This window comes from Molothrus ater, chromosome 3 (assembly GCF_012460135.2).
Source record: "Molothrus ater isolate BHLD 08-10-18 breed brown headed cowbird chromosome 3, BPBGC_Mater_1.1, whole genome shotgun sequence".
Classification (NCBI taxonomy): domain Eukaryota; kingdom Metazoa; phylum Chordata; class Aves; order Passeriformes; family Icteridae; genus Molothrus; species Molothrus ater.
In genome coordinates this window covers 9,754,770-9,774,332 of record NC_050480.2, presented here as the reverse complement: position 1 = coordinate 9,774,332, position 19,563 = coordinate 9,754,770, and the positions used below count along the sequence as shown (strand labels likewise).

General features: G+C 44.3%; 1 protein-coding gene across 1 annotated transcript in view; it reads left to right on the top strand.

The window, feature by feature from the left end:
• Positions 1 to 17,892, top strand: part of SYNDIG1 (synapse differentiation inducing 1) — a 51,886-nt gene extending 33,994 nt beyond the window's left edge. Inside the window, exon 4 of the mRNA XM_036380271.2 lies at positions 16,119 to 17,892. Within this exon, the coding sequence (XP_036236164.1) occupies positions 16,119 to 16,277 (159 nt within the window). The 3' untranslated portion in view covers positions 16,278 to 17,892. The remainder of the gene's footprint in view (positions 1 to 16,118) is intronic.
• Positions 17,893 to 19,563: the final 1,671 nt, after the last annotated feature.

Sequence of the window (19,563 nt, the reverse complement as noted above, 5' to 3'; positions counted from 1 at the left end):
CGTTAGGCTGGTGCTTTCCCACATCTGTATCCCCTCCCAGCTGCAGTTGTGCCTCATCACCAAGTGTCCTTGCTCTGAAGAACTTCATTTGCACCCATTTATGGTGGAATACCAACCACAGGAGGAGCAGGTCACCCAGGCTCAACTCCGGGGCTGGGGGCACCCAAAGCTGTCCTTGGCCCTGCTGTGTGACCTGAGATGTTGCTTTGCCCCTGAGATGATGAATGCCGAGGGCTGATCATGTTCTTTGAAGCAAGACCCCTGACAAGGCATGGAAGTGTTCTTGCGTGGAAGGTGGGCAGGAGAGGTGGTGCAGGCACTGAGAGGTGCCTCAGATCTGGCTGCTGTTGCTACCTGTGTGTCTTTCTAGCAGGAAAATGTTGCTAAGTTCCCCGTGCAGCCCTGGGAGCGTGTCATTCCCTGCGTGGGTGGGTGTAAAAAAGCTGTTGCAGAAAGTTTCAAAAGCAGCTTAGCAGTGAGAAGAGCTGCAGCTCAGGCCCATTTGCAAAACACGAATGCCACCTCCGCTCCGCACGGGGATCAGCTGACACTGGCAGGAACAGTGCCACTTCTTCTACTGCTCTGGCAATTTTTTCAGTTCTGCACAGAAATTATTTGGTTCCAAATATAGGTCAGTTAACCAGTATCAAGGCAAGGGCAGGACAACACATCTACCACTGGCCCCTCGTGCTGCAGAGAAAGGCTCAGGCCTGGCATTCTCATGGGTTTGGGAAGGTTGCTGTAGAACGGGGTACAAGTCAGGTCTGACCAAGTTTTCAATGTTTTTCTGAATCAAAGCACCCTTGCCAGCCCACTCTGTGCTGTGAAGACCTTCATGTTCTGTTGAATTTGCCAAGAGGAGATTTTTGAGTAAAACATACAAATGACAATAAATTTCAAATTCCACAGAAATTAAAGGCCACTAAAGATTGCCGCTTGAGTTCTCCAGCACTTTATTCTTCACTCTTCATTGCAGCAGGGTCTCTTACCTTTCTCCTTATCATCCCCTTTCCCCATGCTCTTTGGCATGTTGCCTAACACTGAGCTGGAGAAGGAAGTTTCAACCTGCATTCCTGCCCAGGAGGGGAGATGGCACAGGGGAGAGATGAAGCACCACCTCCAGCCCACTCTGGAGTCCCACACAGAAATTCAGCGCACACCATTCCAATCTGCCCTGCTGCCCAGGGCTGCCAAAATCACCAGCAGCTGTGGCTGTTCCACACCACCTCCCTGGGGTGTCAGGAAGCCTTCTGGCTTCAAAACTTCCCCTTTCCTGGAACTCCCCTGCCTCCCCATCATCCCAGATGGGGAAGGACATTTGAAGGCCCTCTTTCTGGCTGCTGCTCTCCTGTGGGATGTATTTGCTGACGTGCCCTGAAAGGGTATCCTCAAGTGGATACTTCTATTCAGCCCCCAGCAGGCAGACACCACAGAGCACATCTTAAATCTGTCTCAGCAGCAGGTTGGAAATGTCACTGAGACATTTGCTGAGGGGGTCAAGGACAGAGTCCTGCAGTTCCACTGCCATCAGGAGTGGAGGAGCTGTGCCCTGGGACAGTGATTTCCTGTCTCTGCATGTTGTACTTACGATGCTGCTGTTGGCACAATAAACCAAGGAATCACTCTGTATGAGCAGGAATAACTACTTTTGTGACAAGGAAATATCTCCTCCAGCAGCAGACAGCTTTTCTGTAGAGGGAGATAGAAATGTAATTACAAGTGCAATATATCTTTTGAGTGTTTTTGGGGTTGGCATCCTTGCCACTGTGAGAACCTCCTCTCTGAACTGAAGGGCAACAAAGGGCCACACTGTAATAACATTTGTGTCCTGTTCCAAGAAGTGTTGGGGCCTTCTGCTGTTTTCCAGTGGAAGAGAGAAGTGTGGACAGTTGTCTTCGTGTCACTAAGATGCTCTTGATTACATCTGTGTCTCTTTTACTGCCACCAGCGCTTGTCCAGGAAAAGGCTCCCTATTTTCCTAGGAGTTCTACAAATCAAAGACCTTGGAAATATTAAGAAAAATGCTTCAGCCCATCCCTGAGGACTTACAGTTTAAAAAAAGTAAGACACAGAGAGGGAGAAGAGGATGACAATGGGAAAGTGCTGGTCACCAAAGCAGACAGTTGTTTTAGGCCTCTGGCAGAGTGGCTGCCATGAAGTCATTAAGCACTGAGCAAATAATTAAAACTGTTGTTCATGAATATTTCAGTGGAATATTTTCAGAGAGGATGTATTTCAGTCATGAAACATGTATTAGCCCAGTGAGGTGGAGACATGACAGAGGAAGACAGAGGGAAAGGGAAGGAGAAGCGAACAAGCAAACTCTGAAATAATTAATCATCAAATCCTTTTCCACTTGCATGACTTCCTGCTAAAATCCTCTGATGGACAAATGCAACAGTTACATCAGACCAGGACAGGTTTTGGGCCTCACTGAGTAGCTCTCCTTTGTATCTCCACATCTGCACTGTGGAAGGTCAAGCACCCACACTGTTGGTATCTTTGCATCCAGACTCTCACCTTGCTTGACTTGCTGCCACCTGTGGACGGGGCCCACCATATTCCATAGCCTTTTGTGTAAAACTGCAGCTGAGTGAATCAGACAGGTCTGTTTATCTCCACAAGAGGTAAGAATTACTCTGAACAACTGCTGTTCACAGAGGCAGAGCAGGTCTTCCTTCAGTACTCTGCTCTTACTTAGGAACCCACACAGGAGGTGGATTTTAAAAGCAGCTTGGCACTGACTGCCCCTTCCATCTGTTCCCAGCTGGCTGAGGTCTTGGGAAAACCCTGGCACAAGCAAATCCAAGATATGGATCCTGTGAGCTGTCAGATCCTGAGGCACAGTGGTCCCTAGCCTTCCCCAGGCTGAGGTGAAGCCCCTGACTCGTGCACTTTCAGTGTCTCAGCTGACAGATGGACGTTTTTGCTGTGGCACTGTGGCATGTGATCCCTGCCAGGAAAAGTGACATCCAGTATTTAACAAGGAAGGAGAGTCTTCAGCTGGGTTTTGCAGGAAAAGCAAACTTGAAGGACTCCTCTTCCTGCCTGTATGTGATGGAGTGATCTTGGACATGAGACAGCCCAAGCAAAGGGACTTCCATGTGGAAGGATATTTCCTTCCCAGATGCTGCCATCCTGCCAGATGCCCAGGGTAGTACACCCTGCTCCCCACACCTTAAAAGAAAGGGATGGAATAACAAGAAGCAAAATCCTTTCACCATGGGGACGGGGCCTGCACTGTTTGCTGAGCTTTGCATCTGCCAGGCTGAGTCCTCTGCTCAGCCAGGGTGCCCTGCCGAGGCTTTTATCCCTCCTCACACAGCGCACCATATGGATGGGCTGCTCCTGCAGGGAATGTGTTTGTGCATTCCCGCCTCTCCCCAGCCATCCCCTCCATGCAGGGACTCAGACAAACAGCCCTGCACACAGGGAGCTGCAGCAGCTGCTGCTCAGGCTTGACCCACCTGCTGCTAGACAAGCCAACAGGCTGGAGAGCAGAGCTCTCGAGTCCTGTGACTCATTTCTTTTGGCATAAACAGCCAGGCCAATTAAATCACAGATGAGGAGACACTTCCTATATGTATGCAAAAGAATGAGAGGGAAAGAGAAAATAAGCAGACTTCATGGTTTTGTTTGTATACACTGGAATATTTTTATATTAAAAAACTTGAACAGGTTGTTGATGACTACTGAGAGGCACGAAGAAAGATCCTTTTTAGCAATCTCTGCCCTCCCTGTTGGGCAATGAGGACTTATGTTTGTGTGCTAACGGGTTTCCACTGAGGAAAAACCCTGCCGCTGTGGAGCAGTTTGTTAAAGGGAGAAGAGACCCCGGGGTTGACTTTTTCTTCCACCAGCAATGATCAAAGCAGCAAATATTCTGACTTGGGGCCCTGGAAAACAAAAAATGAAGTGGTCCCAGAGTGCCAGCATAGGAAGTGCTGCAGCACTACTTCATCCTACTGCTTTCTCTAAGTACAGCAACAGGAGACTCAGGGAGCAAGGCTGCATGGAGAAAACAATACCATGAGGTGGTGACAGCAGGCATTGCTGAGGTGCTGGACAAAAAGAGCACCAGAGTCAGAGAATCCTTGGAGATCCATGCCTCAAGGCAGTTTGCTTTCTTCCTGAGGTCAGGAATAGAAGCTGACTCAGGCACGATGGAGGCAGAGGAAGAGTAAGCCTAGGTTAAGGTCATTAGAAAGATGTTCATGAAATCATGGAACTTAAACCAACAGCTCTGTGCTACAAGACCTGCAGGGTTTCCTCATTTACTCTTTTTCTTATTGCCCTGCAGTTGAGGGGGGAGGTCTCTCTGCTCTCCCCGTGATGCAGGCAGACAAACTGTTGGGAGAAGCTCTTTGCACTCGGGCAGGTGACTCATTCTTCAGCAGCCTTGTTTCTGGAGAGCTGCCCTGATTTATCACCAGCTTCCTGCCCTGCTCGCTGTGCAGTGGAAGGATGAGCAAAACCCTCCTGGCTGGCTCTTGGTGCTGCTGGGCTCCTTGCAGCTGCTCACCTGACTGTCTTCTGCACACCTACAGCTCAGCTCTTCTGTGGGGGAAGAGAGAAATCTCCTTGAATGACACCCACACTCGTGCAAACCCTGCCCATTGAAACCCAGCAGAGCCTCTGAGTGCTGCAGTTGTAGGAGGGAGGGCTTTTGTTTACAAGAGATGAGGGGCTGGTATCTGCTGGCATGACAGCTCTGGGATGTGCTTCTGCTGGGGAACATGGAGTTCTTGTCTTGCAGTTGCTGAGTCATAGAAAAGGCAGAGCAGTAATTTCAGGGTGCTGGCAGCTTCACACAAGGTTAGACCTCCCATTCCCATGCCAACAGCGGTGGTGATGCATGGCAGTGAATTGCTCCAGGTCAGCTGGTGAAGTTTTCCCATTGTGGGAAGGGGATCTCGTTGAGTCTTCCTGTGCTGAGCACAGAGTTGAACCCAGAGATTCCAGCACATGTGCTCCAGTTTCTGCAGCCAGTGCTGCTGGCACTGGCAGGTGCTTCTCGGGGTCTCTCGCTGCTCAGAGTGACCCCAGGATACATTAGAAAGTCTCTTTTCCCAGCCCAGCGGTCGGAGAAGGAGTCAGAGTTCTTCATTTCTCAGTCTCAAGGTTGTTTATTGTTTCTTATCTATAAAATTCTTTCTCCTGTCCTGCTGAGGTCCGCTCATCAGGACAGTCTGAGGCACTCTGCCCGCTCTTGGGGCGGTGTTATCTTCTTAAACTAAAACTACATGGACAATATTTACAATTGCTTCTCAATACCTATCACCTATGTTAGACAGTGAGCTTCTCCTCTAAACCAGTCCAAAAGTGCCAACATCACAGCAGAAGATGGAGGGCAAGAAGAAGAAGAAGGAGGAAGGCTGGACACGCCCAGATTCCTCCATCTTGCCCCCTGAACCCCCTTTCTAAAAACCCCAAAAAATCTATTTTTCACCCTGTGATAAATTCACTATCACTCTACTTAGACTTTTGTGGCTTGTAATTCTTCATATAAAGGTTGGTAATTGTTTTTTCCATGGGCTAAATCAAAGGCACAGGGGTCTTGGGCTCTGTGCCAAGGTCTCTGAGCCCCCTGGGCAGGGTCTGGAGCCCTCCAGGGCAGCCAGAGGAATTTCCTGGGTTCCCACAGGTTCTGATGGGTGTCTGGTATGGTGCCTCTCTTATGGAACATTTTTTTCTCCTAATTCTTTCCTCATCCAAGGATGGTTTTGGAGACTAGGCAGGAAGGATGCCAGATATTTTCTTTGTGCTGCAGTGATCACACTAAGTAATGCAATTACCAGGTCTCCCCCACAGAATGAGCATCCTGGACAGGACTAATTTCCTTAGTGTCTCCCTTCTCAGCTCTGTGCTTTCCAAAGTACACCCTCAAGTCTGCAGTCAGCAGCAGAGACAAAATTTCCCCTAGGTCCAGAACATCTCTTCCCAGGAGTTTATTCACTTAAACCTCCCAGCCTCAACAAGAGGAGTTGATTCCTCAGTAGGATCACATTTATGCAAAAGAAAAATGTGTTGACTACTGAAAAGCAATTAAAAATGGAATGCTTAAAGAGCCAAATAGGAATTTATGCACCAAATTCTTGTTGATTTGTTAAGGCTTTGTGTGCATAAATACATATATTTATGAATATATATACAGCATTGCAGAAAAGAGTTTCTTTGAGAAATTTATTGTATCAGAAGGTGTCCTAAAATATTTCAGAAATACTTTATCATATCCTATCAATACATATTCAAGCAGAACAAAAGGAATGCTATTTTCAATTGGAAAGAAACTTTTCATCTGCAAGGTTTAGTTAATGTGTATCTATATATATAAATACACAAAAAAGCTCAGCAGCAGCAATAAATAGTTCAAAATTATGTCTAGAAACTCCTAAAATTAATTTCCATAATTAAAAAAGAATTCTGATGGCATACATTTGTGTTCAACACATTTTTTCAGTGTTTTCTACTCTTAGTCAGAAAGGAATGAAAATTTTCATCTCAGCTCCTTGCCTTTATCTCTGATTAATCTTCAATAGAGTTAGACTTTAAAAAAAATTATTAAAAGATGTCCCTCTTCTTCTCCTCTAGAACTTTTAAAACTTTCCTTCTGGGTTTTTAATCTTATGGAATGTCACAGTTGTATTTTTAATGCACTTAAATTAATTGACTAAGTCCAGACTAAGTCCATATATATTTTGCTATATATGGGAAAGAAATGTTAATAATTTTAATCAGACGAGAAAGGTAACACATTAAATTTTTGAAATAAAAAAAACCCCAACCACCTAAGTGTCTGCAAGAAAGAGACAGATTTGTCCAGGGTCATTTCTGTCGCTGCTCAGGAGGAATCCCAGAGCTTGGAGACACCTGAAACCCGGATTTCCAGACACTCAGCTGTGTTTGCTGCTGTTGTCTGGCTGGGAGCCAAAGCCAGGAGGCAGGAAAATGCTGACTCTGGGAGCAGGCAGGTGCTGCTCCTGTTAGGGGATGGCTGTGGATATGAACAGAAGGAACTGAAGCTCCTGGGATCCTGCTTTTTTGTGGACTGGGCTTTGTGGCGCCAAGCTTGGCACTTCCTACTTGCCCTGGGGACTTGAGACCACCAGGAGTTTTCTGAAGTTGAATTTAGGGCTTCCTGCTGTTTATCTGTCTCCTCTCTCTCATCATCTATCTTCAGTGTTTCCTGCTATGTCAAATGCATCCTTCCAACACCAGATCCAGATTAACTGAGTCACTTTCTTCTTGACACACATTAGTAAAGCTCCTTGCATCTTTTCAAAACCAAAGCCTTCCTCTGAAAGGAAAAAGAGCCTTGTTCATACCCTGCAAAGTGATGTATTGCAGAGCTGGCTGATACAAAGAGCTCAGTGCAAACTGATTTGCATCTTAAAGCAATACAATTAAACCAGCAAATATTCTGTGTAGACACTTTCTGTATCCTGGTGACCCTGTGATTTAGTTAGACTTCTCTCTAATTGGTGTTAAAATAGAAGTTTAGTGGAATCCACATACATTGCAGAAGCCTGAGTTTGCTGAAGCCTCCACCTTTCCTTGCAGGATTTCCCAGTGAGAAGTGTGTAAAAGACACAGATCTATCTCTAGAGGATCTTGCAAGCTCAGAAACAATGAGATTTTGAGCCCTATTTTGTAGCCACTTTGAAAAAAACATTAATTCTTCTATTTCATCCAAAGGAGAATTTGGTCTCAGACCTTTGGAGAAAGTTTCCAGCTTTTCCAAGTGTTGTGATCCAGTGGGTGAGAGATGCCCCTGTTCGAGTTAATGTGCAGATAACATCACATGCCAAAGTCAATAATACAGATTTTAATTAATAGTAAATATGAGGTAGAGAGATGGAAAGAAATAGAAAAGATGAGGGGGTGAGAGAGATCAAGCAAAAGGTAATCACCACCTGTGGATCCAGAAGCTTCCTGTTGGTCCTTCTTCACCCCTCTTGGCAATGAGGGAGGCCCCAGAGAGTTGTTTTTCTGGGGGTTCCACCTTTGTGCAGTCCAAATTCTGTGTATCCATGGAGCACACATGCCATTCCCATCCTTTGGGGTGATGTGTGCACCAGCAGTTTCTTCCTTGCTGACACCATGCCACAAGGGGAAGTTTTGTCCTAATCAGACACACCCTCAGGCCTGGAATTAGCACCTTTCTGTGACAAATTTCTGCCACCTGTGCTTATTTCAAGTTGCCACTGTGGTGACTTTATCTTAGGGCAAGTTCCTTCTGTGGCCTTGACAGTGTTGGGAGAAGGGAATCGTGTCCTGTCCTTACACCTGGCCACAGGGAGGTTGGAGGCAGCCTGCTAATGTTAATTCAGACAGGAGCCTAAGTGGGATGTATCCGGGCTGCAGTTGTTTGCCTGGCAAGAGTGCTGCAGGATCATCAGGCTCTTAATTAGCTGGTGCTCTCTCCAGTTATAAAGCAAATTGACTAAACATTCTGGCCTAGTGAAGAGATGGTTAAAACACTCACAGCCTGTGGCTCTCCTTGCCCTTAGAATTTCTTTCTGATGAACTAACGGAACCCAAGAACGACTTTTTCCTCAGTATTTTTTTGTCAGGCATTTTTTTCTCATATCCCACTCAACACAATCCATGGAGTATGGTTATTGTTCCCTGTTAATCACCCCTCTGGTCATGAAGCTCCTTGTGCCTGCCTGCTAAAGCCAGTTGCATCACTTATGCTGTGTCTCCAGGACAGAGGGAGAAAAGAGGATTAAGTTTTAAAGAAAACAAAAATGTAATGCAAGGAAAAAAAAAAAGATTCAGGTATTTTTTCCCCATTGTTGGGGTTTTTTGTGGACTTTGAGAAAGTAGAGGAATGGAAAGGGGAAAAAAGCTTTCCTGTGAAAGAGATGATCTTCATCATTCAATCTTTGGCGACTCTTTTGAAAAGCTGAGTTCACACAAGGTAAACAGAAGGGAAGATGAACAAGTTGCCTCACATTCACTGTCAGGTGCTGCAGAGTCCACAGTGCCTGCTAACTTCTTACCCTTTTAGTTAACATATTGAATTACAAAATATTTCCCAGGAAATAGCTCAGGGTGGATCTCCTTCCCAGAAGAATGAAACCACATTGGTGAGGATCACAGGAACTGCAGACTTTGCAGGCTGCTCTGGCAGAACTCCCAGGAACCGCCCTCTGTTGGGATCTCTAGCTGGTCAGAGTGACTCCAAGAAAAGTTCCAAAGTCTCTTTTCCCAGCTTGGAGCTTGAAGAAGGAGACAGGGCTCTTCATTTCTCGGTCTCAAGGTTGTTTATTGCATCTTATCTATAAAAAATCTTCTCCTGGCCTGCCAAGGTCAGCTCAGCAAGACAGTCCAGGCCCTCTGCCTGCCCCCAGGATGGTGTTATATCTTTATACTAAAAACTACATGTACAATGTTTGCAATTACTTTCCAGTACCTATCACCTATGTTAGACAGTGAGCTTCTACTCTAAACCAATCTGTAAGTGCCAACATCACAGCAGAAGGTGGAGGCCAAAAAGAAGAAGGAGAAAGGCTGGACATGCCCAGTTCCCTCCATCTTGCCCCCTGAACCCCCACACCAAAAACCCTAAAATCTACTTTTCCACCCCGTGATAACTTCGCTAATATTCCACTTAAACTGTTGGGGCTTTCTGATCTTCATACATGGTTGGTAACTTTCTCCACAGGTCATAATCAAAGCCACAGGCATCTTGGGCTCTGTGCCAGGGTCTCTGAGACCCCTGTCAGGGGTCTTGGCTGCTCAGGACAGCCAGAGGGATGCCCTGGGTGCTGACAGCCCTCCAGGGACAATCCCATATAACTGGTGTGGTACTCACCACTTGTGCTGGCAAAAAACAAACTTTCCTAAGGAAACCAGGTTCTGCCAATAACAGTTCAGAAAGTGCTGCTCTGAAAGCCCTCAACACATGAAATTGGGAGTAGATAAACAGTGTGACACAGAATACACACAGGGAAACCATGGGTGGTTGTAATCCCAAAAAAAGTAGCTGGGAAAGGTACTGTGATCAACAAATGAGTGAACCTTACCTCCAGAGTTCTTAGTCTTATATCAAAAATCATTAATATGCTAGGGGACTTTATAATTCCCAGAGATTTAGTTTCAGCTCTGGAGGGACACCTGTGGATGAGGAAATTGATGAACTAACTCTCTGATCAAATCTCTTCATGTCAGGAGGAGAAACCACCCCAGAGACAGTTTTAAAACTGTGCCTGTTGTCTTTCCCTTGTTCTCCCCCAAAACGTGGCTCAGGGTGGGTGCCCAAGGCAGAAACTCCCATCATTCTTGCCTGTTCCAAGGGTGGGAGGTGAGGATTGAGGACTGAGATCTTCTCTGGCAGCACTGAGCAGCATCCTCCACCCCTTCCCATGCTGTGTGACTCATGCTGGAGGGAAGAGACATTGTTATGAATGTAAAGCACACACTGGCATCACAAATGAGGAAGAGGACCAGAGACAGATAGAAGGAACCACAGGAAAAAAACCCAAAACCAAAACAAAACAAAACCCAAAAAACACCACAAAACAAACAAACAAACAAAACCAAAAATCCCAAACAAACAAACAAAAAAATCCAAAAAAACACCAAACCAAACAAGCAAACAAAAAAACAAAAAACAAAAAACCAGCCCCACAGGGCAGGTTCCCTCTCCTTTAGTACTGTGGACATACTGCAGGGAGGAGCAGCAGGTTTGGATCAGGACAAAGAGAATCTGCTCTCTACAGCAACCTTACATAACAAGTTAAAGGTACAAAGAGATGAATGCAGCTTTCCCCTGAACCTCCCTCTAGCAGGGCCCTCGGGAGGGCCCTAACAAAATCATCACAGGGTTCTAAAAACCCTGCTTTTCCTTGTGACATGGAGAGGAGACTTTCCCCAGGCAGATTTGTGCATAAGCACTTTGTGAATAACACCTTGCAAAACTTTGTACAACAGCAAGGACTTGTAAGTCTCTGAATTTTTATGTGTAAACTGGGCTTCCCACCTCTCATCTTTTGCAAATTTTCTTCTCTTTCATCACAAAACATCTGCTTGAGGGCTAGAAGGAAAGTGGAAGGGCAAAATCATCTTCTTTAGCATAAACATCTAAATTCCTCTATATGCCAGGAAAAAGAGAACTGCCTTTGTGTCTCAGGCTGAGGTCTCATTCTCTCCAGTGCAAGCAAATGAACAGCTGTTGCTGTGGAGCTTGTCTAAAAACATCTCTCTGCATTCTGCTCATTCAGGTCTTTTATTCCTGCTGTTCCCAACATTTGTAGTTTTATCTCTACTCAGAGACACAATCAAATGCCACAGGCAACACCAGCCAGGGGCTGAATCATGTCTTTGCCTATGCCATATTTTCAAATTCCAGCAGAATTCTCTGATACCAAAATGGTGCAATGGCTGAAACACAGATTTTATGAAAGTTGAACATGAAAAAGAGACAGACTCATGCTGGTCTTCATTTACACCCTCATCCCCTCATTCACACTCCATTCTCTTGAACCTTTCATGGATTTCCAGAGATAAATATTGCTCCCAGTGTGTCTCCTTCTACCAACTCAGCATCATTTAATTTGGTGGCAGTAGAAGGGCCATTTCTCAGGCCACTGCTTTCCACCTGCCACATCACTCTTCAGGAGCTTGGCAGGAAAATGTAAAGGCTGGAAGTTAACATGGTATTGCAGGGAAAAGAAGGAGGTGCTCACAATGCAGGAAATGCCACTTGAAAGGTTGGAGGAAGAAAGGTCAGATTAAACTACAGAGGGACTGAAGCTGTTTGGATCTGTTTGGAAGTACCTGCATTTCAGGTGACACCTGCTCTCCATTGTTTCCTTAGTAATTTCCAGAAGGAGAAGGTCTGTGACCGTGTTCACAGGGGTCTCAGGTTGAGGGAAGAGACGAGGATTTGAGTCCATGTTTCAGAAGGTTGATTTATTATGTTATGATATATATTACATTAAAACTATACTAAAAGAATAGAAGAAAGCATTTCATCAGAAGGCTAGCTAAGAATAGGAAAGAATGATAACAAAGGTTTGTGGCTCAGACTCTCTGTCCGAGCCAGCTGGGCTGTGATTGGCCATTAATTACAAACAACCAAGATGGGCCAATCACAGATCCACCTGTTGCATTCCACAGCAGCAGATAATCCATGTTTACATTTTGTTCCTGAGGCCTCTCAGCTTCTCAGGAGGAAAAATCCCAAGGAAAGGATTTTTCATAAAAGATGTCTACGACAAATGTCTGTTTGAGACTCATGTCCATTCCCTGGGCCATCCTTCCAGCTGAAATTACAGAAACTTCTGGAAGAGCTCTTTGCCCCCACAGGCTGAACTTTCCATTATACCGTGGGCATAATGGAATTTCCAAATACCTGGCAAAGCAAAGAACAATTTGTCTTTATTTACTCCATAATTTCTGCCTGTGGAGCTGTTTGGTTGGACTGCACAGACCTTTTGATGCTCTCTTCAGGACTGAAACCCAGCCTACCATGTCCCAATCCCTGTGCTGAGTGTCTGTCAGTCCCATGCTTTCCCCAGCTGACTGACACCTCCCTGCTGGCATTGTCAAGGTCCAGAGCCAGATCCTGACTTCACTCTTTACCCATCCATGGAGTCTTTTTCTCACCATCAGTGGAAGTAAGTGGTGTAAGCCTGAAGGTGGAATTACTGCCCAAAAATTGGAGATCAGCAAAAGTACAAGTTTAGGCAAGTTAAAAAGAGGATAAAGAAAGAGTGTTTAACTAGAAGAAAGATAGAAGATACAGGAGCAGAAGCATCATCTGTATGAGCTAGTCCTCATTCTGTGCCTTTTTTTTTTTTTGCATGTCACTTGAAGAAGTAAAACTCAGAATCCGGCTAGTGGCTGCATGGAGCCTGTGCATCCCTGGCCTTTCTGGCTCTTTGTTCCCACGAAGTGAAAAGAAATCCTTTCACCATCTGGCCAAAGGGGTCATGATAATCTCTTCTCCTCCTGCATGGAGCCAATCCTGCTCTCCAGCCTCAGGGAGAAGAGGCAGGATTAATGATTGTGATCAGTGTGTTTCTTGTTTGCAGATACTGCGTACCAGGAGGTATTTTGAGAGTATGATATATGAGTCACTGTGGGATGCAGCAGAATGTTTTAGCCTTGCAGCTTGGAGGTACATTATTCATCTTGTCTGGGCCTGTAAAACCTGCAGCCCAGAGACACCCTGAATCTGGTCTGCAGAAGCTCAACTTGAACCTCCAGGGAAGTTCCTTGAAAGTGTTTCTCAAAAAGACATTCATTATTTTAGTTTTAAAAAAAAGAAGATAATACTTCCAGATCTCCTTACCCCTTCTTCCCCCACCCCTCTTCACTTTTCTGGCTTACTTTCAAAGCCTCTAAAGAGAAGATTGATTGGTGGCTGGTATTTGCAAAAATCCCCTTTTTCAGCTTTGTAGCAACCAACCTTCATCACAGCCTGTGCCCCCTGCTCCCATCCAAAACCTGCTTTAAATTATTATATCCATCATCTGTCTGCCAGCCACAGCCTTGCCAGGGAAGGGAAGAAGTGAGTGGACAGAAGTACTGTAAAACTCCACAGATAACACAGTTTTGTTCAGGAAGAACACTAATTTTTTCAGCAACTTTCAAGTGCATTAGAAAAAGTTGAGACACCTGGAGTAGCTTGATGAGTCTGTAGTGAATTAAACTCTTGTTGGTAGAGCATTTGGGTCTTCATTCTTGCACCAGTCCTGGCTACACTGTTCTCTGAAGCAGATGTTGCTGAAAAAGCTATAGAAAAAGCTGGGTGTGATTTGGCTGTCTGGTCTCACAAGACATTTCTTGACCTGGTGGATTTTGCCAAAGAACAGACATCTCTCGTGGAAAACTCAGCAGGATGTAATTTCTTTGTGTCAGGTATGAAAAGGGATGGTTGGATTTGTCCTAAGGGACTTTCTCAAAGTGATCAAAACCACCAAAGAGCTGATCCCTGTTTAAAAAAAAAAAAAAAAAAAAGGAAAATCAAGAAAAACTGTTCATTATTGGCTAGACACTAAACTATTATTTTTGGCCTTAGCTGTACATTATTTGGTAAGTATTTTCAGATCCTTTTAGCTTAAACCTGCAGAAATGCTGTCATTTTCATATAATGACATTGAGTAACAATGTGAGGGTTTTGCTAATTAGGAAATGCATCAAAGAATTTTCTTACTACTAAGCAAATTCCTTCAGATTACTCTTTCACAGAAAAAAGCTGGTTTCTGTGTGGTTGGTTTCTCCATCTCAATGTAAATCTTTTTTACCCGAATAAAGGAGAACTATAAGATTTGTCCTTCCCATACGCCCTTACGAATGGAGTCTACAGTTAAAATTCCATATAGGAGGGAATTTAACTCTCCTAAATTACAAAGTATGCATTCAGTTAAGAGGAAAAAATGCACTCAGATTAGGTAATTTTTTGGAAACTAGAATTTCTGTGAAGGCGCGGGTGTGCTCCCCAAGAAAAATCACTTTTGATCATGTTGTCTGGAGCTGCATAATTCAAAAACTTCATGGCAGCACATGACTAATACAAGATATCTGGTTTTGGCTGGGTGAACATAACTGGTTTTTCACCATAGATCCAATCCTTTCACAAAGGTCAGGGCTGTCCTCAAAGAGTTCATCAAGGGAATAAACCCTGTTGCTTTTGAGCAGGGTTGTTGCTACACTGAAGATTCTATCAGAAAAAAGGCTACTAGTTTTTGAAAAATCAGCCTTCTGAATCCTTTTGGGTCTTTAACTCATTATTTTTGGTAAATCCAGCCTCTTCTATTGAAGCAATCAAGATATACTGTCAAGTTTTCAGATTATTTGACATTTTGACTAATGGCTTCTTTTCCCTTTGACTTCCAACCTATTTTTAGGTAAAGAAATGCAGGTTTAAAACTTCACAAAGTTTCATTTAAAAGAGGTCAACCCAAACGTTGCAGATTTTTCCGTTACATAAAGTGACATTTAAGAAATGCCAATTTCAAAATGTTCTATCATTTTAAAACTTTCCCTTCATTCTGGGGGGGTCGAACCTTGGTTTATCCAAAAGTTCTGTTATGTTCATTGCTGGGCATTTACCTCAACTTCAGTAAACAGGAACCTTCCAGACTGGTCTGTGGTGGGCAGCAGGTGCATGGGGGAAGTCTCTGAGGGGAGCTGAAGGCCCAGCTCTTTCTAAAGCTTTCTCTGCTTTCCTTGCTCACACTTTTAAGAGCTGATGATGACTAACATGGTCCCAAAAGGTCCTGGCATTTTTTTAAAAAGAAATCTTCTTTTGAGTCTTTGGTGGTTCCAGACAAGAAGACCATGAAATCTTTGGTTACCTACCCTGCTGAGAGGCTTTGCAGAGTGAGTAGGATGCTTTCCCCACCTAAACCAAAGGTCATGACAGCAGGTGTGTAAACCTGTGTTATTTCTATCTTGCTGCTTTGAAACAGCTCCCTCCAGCCCGCAGCCTCGCCTGTATTGTTTGATATTGTTTCTGCCTGAAATATTCATAGAGCATTATGTTTAAAAAATTAGGTTGATGAATGAGAAGAGACAGTTCTCCTAATAAAGTCATTGACAGAATGGCCCAAGAGTTTTTCTGGGGCCTTTTTAATGTGTGGAAGCTTGTCATTTGGCTGCTGCAGATTGGTCTGAGGAGCAAAAACATAAAATAAAAAACCCAAACAAACAAAAAAAAAAGCAAACAAAAAAAACCAACCAAACAAAAAAAAATGACAAAGAAAAAAATAGAGTAGTAGATGGCTCTGAAGAAGAAAGTGTCCCAGCACATCGATCATTTGTGGAGACACAATTAAAATGTTGAGGTTTCCTCACTCATTGTAATGAGGGAACAAAGAATGTTGCAGAACTTAAGGAGCTCATTTGCTTATACAAGACTTGTCTTGTAGCTGACAGATCTCTTACTGGTGTACCTCCTTGATACCACACCATGCTCTATAAAAATGATTGTTCCATCACCATCTCAATTGTGCAATTGATCTCATTTGACTAAAAAATGTCTGATTGCCCACCAGTTTAACCTGTCAGATCCCAGGATCCTGTTTCAGCTAAGAAATTAGAGTCACACCTTTATTTCACCAGGTAAAACAAATGAGTATCTGTTGTTGTTGTATCTCCTGCAGACAAACAAAGCAGTGGCCAAGGGGGATTTCCACCACGCAAGCTCCAGCTCCCGGCGAGCTCTCTTCCTGGCTGTCCTGTCCATCACAATTGGAACTGGCATCTACGTCGGGGTAGCTGTGGCTCTTATTGCCTACCTGTCAAAAAACAACCATCTATGAGCCTCAGGAAAGGGGGAAGAACCAGCCAAGCCAGCTCCTGCACTGCAGGAGTCCCCAGCACATCAGACTGAGCGGTTTTCCAAAAAACAGACAAACACTTTTGGGGGCAGGTACAGGATGAGATGGGCTTGTGCATTGTTGTAGGGAGGGGCTGGGGGGAGTTTCACCATTTGTGATGCACAAGTCTTGCTTATCTTCATCAACCCCTGTACAACAAAGAGAAAGAAAGAGCAAAAGAGAGACAAAGAATGAAAAAAATAAAAAAATAAAAGGAAGAAGGACGGGGGAAGTGTGGAGAAGGGTGTTTTGCCTTTGCCTTCTTTTCAATATGGTGTTTACAAGCATCTGGCAAACTGAGCTGTTCTCTTATTACCTTCTTGGTCACCTGAACTTTGCAGCCAGCATGAGCTTGTGCTTAATTTGCTTGTTAAGCACGGCACTGAGGTCTGGGAAAGCACGGACAGTGACTGGTTCTCTGAAAGAGCAATATAAAAACAACAGGAAGACCATGGCTTGTTTTGTCTTTTGAATGCAGGACTCATTTGCCTAAGAGGGAATCAGACACCTCAGTGTAGAGTGGTATTGCCTACTCTTCTTGTTGGGGGTAGGTTTCCACGGAAGGAGAAAAGGGAATTAAAAACATTTTTACTTCCTTTCCTTGTTTTTTGGATTAAGGTGTGCCCCACAGGCCCACTCAGTGAGAAACAGCTGAGGTTACAACTGCATGACTCGGCTCTGCAGACAGAGTACAATTTTGAAGTAACGTGAGACCCGTTGTAAAATTAATTCCTCCATCCAGTCACATTGTGATAACAGCACTTTACTGTGGCATTATTGCTCATCTGGGCTGCTCCACCTTGCTGTGGAGACCTGCACAGCAGTCAGTGCAAGAAACCTGGGGAAAAACGCAACCTGAAATACTAATAAGTTTTTAATTAAAAAAAAAAATCATGGTAAAGCATGGGAATTAACCAGAGAAAGGAATGCTTCATACATTTCTGGGGTCCTGCTCATACACAGACCAGTGAATACCACTCAGATCAGAAGCTCACAGCTCAGCTGTGCATCAGGGACACGGCATAGCCATGGAGAGACAAGTCTGTTCCCCAAAAAGCAGAGCAGTGGTGAATTGTAGGGGAATTGAACCTTGTCTTTCCTTCACTGACTGAAATGATACATTTATTTTCTTCTTTACTTGCTCCCCACACTCCAATGATTTTTTGTCTTACAGATTTCCCAGCATTCAACTATTTTTTTTTTGTCTAACCATTTTGTCCCACCCTAGGGTGTAAGAGCATAGACATATATATGTAGCTACATATATATTTACACAGAGAGGGGAAAACCAATCAAATCAGTGACCATTTTATTATTCAACTGCCTCGTGTTTTACAAACATGGTTTCTTTGAATAAGGATGTCATCAAAGATGTTTTCCTCCAGCTCTGTATCGTGTGTCATCTTTGCTCTGGGACAGTTTTTTTCCCTTGTTTTAGGTTTCCATTATTTTGGTTTGAATTTGACTTCTTTTATTTTTTGGGGGGGGGAGAACAAACACATGCAATCCTATTTTTCTGGTAGCTATACGGTTTATTAAAACACGTGGTATACAGCTACTGGTGCTTCGTGTGACACTTTTTTTTGGGGTGGATGTGAAGTTTAGACTGAGTGAAACTTGGCCCAGGATACCCAGTCCAGCTATCTTGAGAGGTGCTTGTATGCACCATCTCATGCTGTCCCTAGACCTAAAAGCCTGTTGGAGTCACTGACAAGGTTTTTGGCATTGAATTCACAGAACCATAGAATGATTTCAGTGGGATGGGAGCTTAAAAATAATTTAGATTTAACCCCCCTGCCATGGACAGGGATGTCATCCACATAAGATGGCAAATTGTTGGGCTACAAGCTAAGCCTGGAGACTGGCAATGTACTCCGTGTCCCTTCTACATATGTATTATGTGTGATTTGTGGGAAATCAGTCAGTTTTTCTCATAAAGCCTGAGCTTTGGAGTACATGGTATTGAATAAAAACCCACTGATTATTCCCTTAAAGGGAAAGGAACTAGTATTTCCTAGACTTGATTTGAAGTATACCTGGAGTTCAAAAAAATTAGAAAGCAAATACAGGTACAGGAAGGTCATTAAGCAAGCCTAACAATAATAATAATACAATTTTAAAACCACTCTTATGGTTGACGACTCTGCCTTATGATCTTTGGTGATTGTGCTGGCTGAATATTAACCTGAGAGGCAAAAGCCAGCTCTGGAGCTAGGAAAAACATTCCCACAAGGGCAGCCTTAAAAATACCACAGGGACCCTTGCACCCAGATTTAAAAATAGCATTCCAAACACAGGGAGCTCAGCTTTCCATGTGCCCAGGACCCCTCAGTGAGCAGCAAACAGGAACAGCAGCACTGTGTGAAAGACCTGCATAGCAGGAGCACTCCTGGGAACATCACCTGGATGAAAGTTGATGTTCTTGTGCTCCACACCCTGAAGCAACCCACGGTGTGACATGGAGCTGGCACTTGGAATGGCAGTCCAGGGTGATGAGTAAGGAAGCTAAAGGGGGTTTGCATGCTGGGGAGGAGGACCTGGGCCTCACTGCAGATGGGAGTGGGGATAGAGCTCCCAGTGGTTGCTTTTGCGCCTTAGTAGGGGTCCAGTTTGCTGATTGAGCTCTGGGTCATGAGGAGCTGAACAGGCACCTGTGTGTTCCTAAGAAAAGTGATGTTGTCATGGCCTGCTGCAACTTCTCTGGCTGGCAGAGCAGATACAATCATCTAAACATCTAAAATCCTCCAAGTCTATGGCATGAAGACCAGAAAGTGCCACCAACACCTGCTCTCTCTGAGACAGCACCAGTTTACCCCACATGGTTGTTCTCTCATCCTTAGGGAACAGTAGGAATGGTCCATATGCAGTGAGCTCCTATGTTTGGATACAGGGACATCTTCTTTAGTTTACAATAGATCTTTTCCACCCCAGAGAGGGAGGAGAGAAGCCTTTCTGAAGTGAGAGCTTTTTGCCATATTGGCTCAATGAGGAGGTGTTAAAGAAATGGCATGGGTGTCTTTAACCAGATGATAAAGATCAGCTGCAAGGAAAAATCCCAAACTGTTAAGTCCAGGGTCAGAAAGCTCCAACTTAATTGTATAATGTAGGATGTCATTGTGGATTAACCTCAAAAGATACATGAGGAGTGCTGGAGGTTCACTGAGAGGGAAGAAAAAAAATCTTTCTTTCTAAAAGTCTCACAGTTCAAGGGAACAGAAACACTCAGCAA